This window comes from Pteronotus mesoamericanus, unplaced genomic scaffold, assembly GCF_021234165.1.
Source record: "Pteronotus mesoamericanus isolate MK-2021 breed Mesoamerican mustached bat unplaced genomic scaffold, CSHL_Meso_final contig_639, whole genome shotgun sequence".
Classification (NCBI taxonomy): Eukaryota; Metazoa; Chordata; class Mammalia; order Chiroptera; family Mormoopidae; genus Pteronotus; species Pteronotus mesoamericanus.
Genome location: NW_026555223.1, coordinates 315,315 through 320,735, shown reverse-complemented (window position 1 = coordinate 320,735; position 5,421 = coordinate 315,315). Strand labels below are relative to the sequence as shown.

The 5,421-nt window shown below is 39.5% G+C and overlaps 1 protein-coding gene across 1 annotated transcript; it reads right to left on the bottom strand.

Moving 5' to 3' along the window:
• Positions 1 to 2,289: 2,289 nt before the first annotated feature.
• On the bottom strand, positions 2,290 to 4,519 carry LOC129076680 (FMR1-interacting protein NUFIP2-like). Its single transcript, XM_054580829.1, is given in 1 exon segment — positions 2,290 to 4,519. A coding segment is annotated over 1 exon segment (2,115 nt). The 3' UTR covers positions 2,290 to 2,404.
• Positions 4,520 to 5,421: the final 902 nt, after the last annotated feature.

Here is a 5,421-nt window from a genome sequence, read left to right as displayed (position 1 = left end):
TTCTAAGCACTGAGGATATAGGAGTCACCAAGACAGTCCAGTCTCTGATCCTATGGAGTTTCCATTCTTAATGTGTTCAGGAATTTAGGTCAAATACATTCTGCCCAGGAACCTACTTCCTACCTGAGAAGGTGAAATGGAAGCAGGAAGAGAATAAATGGCCAGCTAATAAAAAAAAGGCTGTATTTATTATTGTAGCAAATGGTTTATTGAATGTCATGTGCCAACAACTATGCTGAGTGATCTACATGCACTACTTTGTTTAATTTTCCCAACAGCTCTGTAGATATGCTATTATCTAAAGCTTAAAAATGAAGTCACCAACTAGGAAGCTGCAAAGCCAAGACTGAAATCTAAATTTGTCTGTTTACAAAGATAGATCTCTTAATTACTACACCATATTGTGGTCTGCCAGGCAAGGTATTAGGAATATTAAGAACAATAAGAACAATCTGGTTTGAGTGAAATCAGTTCACATAAAGCTCAATTTGCTAAAGACACATTCATTTAATTTTAATCCTTATATAAATTGAAGAACTCATTTCTGAGGACAGCATGGCTTCAGGCTCTATTATAAGGAGTTTGGCATCTTTTTTGGTATCTTTTGTACTTTATCTACATTTGAGAATTTCAACAATTTCTGAGTCATATTTCAACTCTGAGTCAGTCTTGGTTTTGAAGAAAGTCAGAGAGTAGGGACCTTGGAATCTGGTAAAAATGCATACAATGGACTGCTTGTAATTTGAGGATTAGCAAGATCATTTTATCTCTCTCTGTCTTTTATGTCTTTTCTGTTGATCCCGAGTAGATGGGCAGAAAGATGTCAGGGGCTGAGAGAGAAACACTGGAAGTATAAAGAAGACCTCCATCTTTGAACAACTGGTAACAGGTGGATATTACTTTATACCATCTGCTCCAAGAACTCTGGATGACACAAAGTTAAATATTAAACACTCTAATCATAAGATTGACAAAAGATCAATACCTTACAGATAAATAACTTTTAAGACTCAATAAGGAACAAAGAAGATGAACCAGGGTTAAAATGGGCAAAACCCACAATCATTTCGCAGAAGAGAAAATATAAATGACCAATAACATGTGAAAATATTTAACTTCATTAGTAATCAGGGAAATGCAAGTTATAATAAAATTGCAACACCATTCTGACACCCACCAAATCAGAAAATCTAAAAGCATCTGATAATAACAACCGATAGAGAAGATGTGGAACTCTTTCCACTGGTAGTAGAAACTGTAAATTATGTGATATGGTTAGAAAAGCTTGGCTTTACTGAGCTAATTTGATGCAACAATATCCCTTTTTTTTTTTTTCTATTGGCAAGGTTTATTACCTTCTCACTGGCTAAAAGCATAAAAAGTTTTATAGTTTTAATGGAATTTTTTCTTCTCCTTTTAGATATTTCTGAGAAATTAAAGAGAATTTACAAAAAAGTACAGAAGTTTCTCTTTAGATGTTGGATGGAAAACAAGGAAAACAGCGCATTTAGTGTTAGTGACAGAGAGCAAGTCTGGAGCACCTACAGTTGAAAAGCAGAATATATTTTTGCTCCCACTTACACACTTACATTAAAAGATGGGCACAGGAGTATTTTTCCATATTAAATATCTAAAGCCAATTGTTTGTTCTGGAACTTCTTTAACTGACACTCATGGATTCTTCACTTGTTAAAGTCCAATATGTAACCGAAGCCAAGTGAACTATGTACCACCAACTATTCCAGAACTATAGAACTTCAATGCCCTCCCCTATCCCCACCCCACAAAAAAATAAATAAATAAAAGGAAAGAAAGAAGATATTTCCCCAACACCCCACAGAGGTTGCTTAACTTCCAGGCATTTATCCAGCATTCTCGCAGGGTTCAAAGTATAACCAAAAGATTAAGGGAGGAGTGGGGGAAAATGTTGAATCATTCTGGGTTCCCTGTGATTAGTGTATCACTTTAGTCACAGAACAAGATACAGAGATCTCTTAAGTGGATTGGCCTTTCCAGTGGGTCATTTGTTGCCCAAGTTGATGACAGCAGGAACTTTAGAACCACGCTTGTTAACAAGTCTGTATTCATTAATCACTTGCATTCACACTTAATAACAAAAACTAACATAAGAAAAAAGAAAAAAACTTCAGTACCGGAGATTAAATAACCATGTATAGTCTCTTGAAATAAATGTGATTCTTTAAGAAGCCTAATTACTTTCAGTTGCCTTTTTAAAAATAACTATATATATGTGTGTGTGTATATATATATTTGTATATATTATCCTGTGATTCTACTTATGGTTCCTCTGCTGCGCTGAAGATCTAGGAGCATAAAAGCCTTGTGTCCCCCAGAACGGTGGCTCTAATGCTGCAGAAAGGTTACAAAGAGGCAGTCTGGTCCTTCATTGATCTGGACTATCCATGGCTTCATTGTAAGTGATTATCCTTTTGGGATCTTGCTTCTGCAAATTCCAAACAGATTCCATTTCTTTAGTGTGATATACAATAGCAGCCCTCAGGTCAAGAGAACCCCAGCTATCATTCCTTTCTAGGCCTCTCTGGTATCTCTGCTCTTTGGCGGAGCCCAACAAAGTGTTCATAGGATACGCCAGAGGATTTTGATTTTCTATCTCGTAGTCCTTTGAGAGAAATACTAAAGCACCTTGACTACTGGTGTCTACTTTTTGCAGGTCACCTATATGACTGGGTTCCAAGGATAAGGCTCTACTCTCACTAGTAGTCCCAGATTTTAGAATGCTACCCAGAACTTGAGGACTAGTCTGTTTTTCCAGCTCATAAGCCTTGGGAAACACAGGATGCTCAGTCCCTGAGGGGATTATTTCAGCACCCTGTGAAACCAAAGTGGCAGGATATTCCCCTTGAAATGTCACCTCCATCACTTTATGATCTGATGACTTCCCAATAACAGTCTCAGGGCCAGCACTGGGCTCATTTATAAATGATAAACCGCGCTGATTCTGGAAGATATCCCCCAGGTTTTGCTGATCTGTCTGAGAGGGTAGATCCACTTGTGCTGTGCTCAACAGCACAGTTTGCATATTTGAAGGGTAGATAAAAAGGCTAGACTTAATTTGTTCAACAGCTGCCGAAGTGAGACTCTTGTCCTGGAGAACTGAGTCAGTTCCAGACGACATAGGTGTTAGAATATTAGCAGCAGTAGTTAGCAGTGGCTGACCCCCTGGAGAATACACGCTTGCATCAGTCCCTGCTAAAACAGGCCCATTAGAAAAGGAGGCCGAAGTAACAGATTTCAGCACTGACATAGGGACCTGGGATAATCGACTTGAAGACTGGGTCTGAGTTTCCCCAGTAGGTGACAACGAAGAGGATGAAGATGAAGATGGTGACACAGAAGAGTTCTGTACAGTTTTGTTGAGGTTTTCCTTAACTTTGCTTGCATAACTTATTTTAGGAACTATTTTAGCACTGCTATTGTCCACTGGAAAAACTGGGGGTGGTTTAAATAGGGTCCACGAGTCCTCTTTGGAGGCAACAGCAGAAGCATGCTTTCCTTTGGGCCGATCATCAAACTTTTTGCTGCTCATGCCAGGTTTAATATCAGAGCTTTTCCGCAGCATATCACCCACAGCAAGTTTTCCTTGGCTTGTTCCTCCAGGCCCAGTTCCATACTTCCAAATGGGCTTTGAACCATCTACTCAATTTCCCTTTTGTTCACTGTAGTCAGGCTTGAAAGTTTCAAGCCCCTGTTTTAAGGTTGGGACACTGGTCTCTTGTTGCATTATTTTGTCCTACACTAAATTAAGGTTTTCACAACCCTTGGCACTATTGCGCCTAGCTTTCCTTTTTTTAGGAGTGGTATATCTGCTCTCAGATCCACTACCATCATTATCTGTTCCTTTGCCCATGTAACTATTAGTAATATAGCTAGAATTATTTGTTACAACACCATTTGGAATTGCTACAGTATCACTCTTATCTACAGACTGGAGAGATCCAGATTTATTTTCATAAGACTTTCCATTTTTTTTGTCCATACTGTTTTTCTGAATAAAATTCCTGGTTTTAATTCCTGCTTTCCCAAAGGTGCTGGACTTTACAGTCTGCTTCAGATTAGTGTCTAAAACTTGTTGGTTGCCATTGAGAACCCTGGATATAGGGCTGGTAGCTTCATCAGAACCCAGGTTCTTTAAAGGTATTTCCCTTTCTCCAGCATTACCATTTCGTTCACCATAGCCTGTTTTCTTCTTCGGCATTTCCTGGTGCTGCTGGAGGGTGTGTTTCAGCTCATGTTTCAGCAGCTTAAGCTGGGCCCTAGGGATGCCCTCGGCTCCATGCTGCAGGTATTGATGAGGCTGCTGGTGACGGTGGTGGTGATGGTGGTTGTGGCTGTGGTTGTAGTAATGATAATGGTGGTGGTGGTGGTGCGGCTGCTGCTGCTGCTGCTGCTGCTGCTGCTGCTGCTGCTGGGGGTGATGGTGCGGATGCTGGTGGCTGTGATGGGGCTGAGGCTGGGACTGGCCCGGCTTCTCCTCCATTGAAAGCGGCTGGGACTCCCTAGCTGGGGCTGTGGGCTGCTGCACCATCAGGATCTGAGACTGCTTCTCTGGGCTAACTCAGTATATCTCCAATATCCCTTCTACATGTATGTAACTTGAAGATTTTATTGCAAGTTTACACCAGGACATAAAAGTATCATGAAACAACTCAAAATGTCCATCAGTAATAGAATGGGTAAATAGACTGGTGTTTTCAAAATGAGTATCACTCACAAGATATATTTATCCATGAATAAAAATGAATTATAGCTACGTGCATCAACATGGATACGTGCAGAAACATAATATTGAATGGAAAAACCACAGAAGAATACATACCAAATCATAGAAGAATATGATGGTGTGATTCCATTTATATAAGGATTAAAAACAGGCAAAACTAATGTAATATAACCATGTATTGTTTAAGGATGATTTACATTTGGTAAAACTATGAAGAAAAGCAAGAGAATGATAAATAGAAAATCCAGGAGTGGAACTGTTTCTGAGGAGACAAGTGGATGTTCTTGGAAAGGGATGGACAGAGTGGGCTTCTCCAGTATTCATAATGCTTTATTTCTTAGGCTAAATCGTGAGTGTTCATTTTTTTCTTGAAACAGTTCATATATATTTTATACACTCATTTGTGTGTATGATGAGCATAGTGGGTTGAACAATGGCCTTGGGAGAGAGTCCAGCTCTGATGACCTGATTTCCAACTTCTGGCTTGTAGAGCTGTGAGAGAATATGTTTTTGTTGTGTGGTAATTAAGTTTTTAAATTGTTAAGGATAAACAATAATGTGTGTATGTGTTATGTGCTGTTGAGTTGGTTCTGATTCCTGGTGACCTTGAGAATGACGGAGGTTCACAGCATCCTGTCCTCAGCAGCCCTGCTCAACTG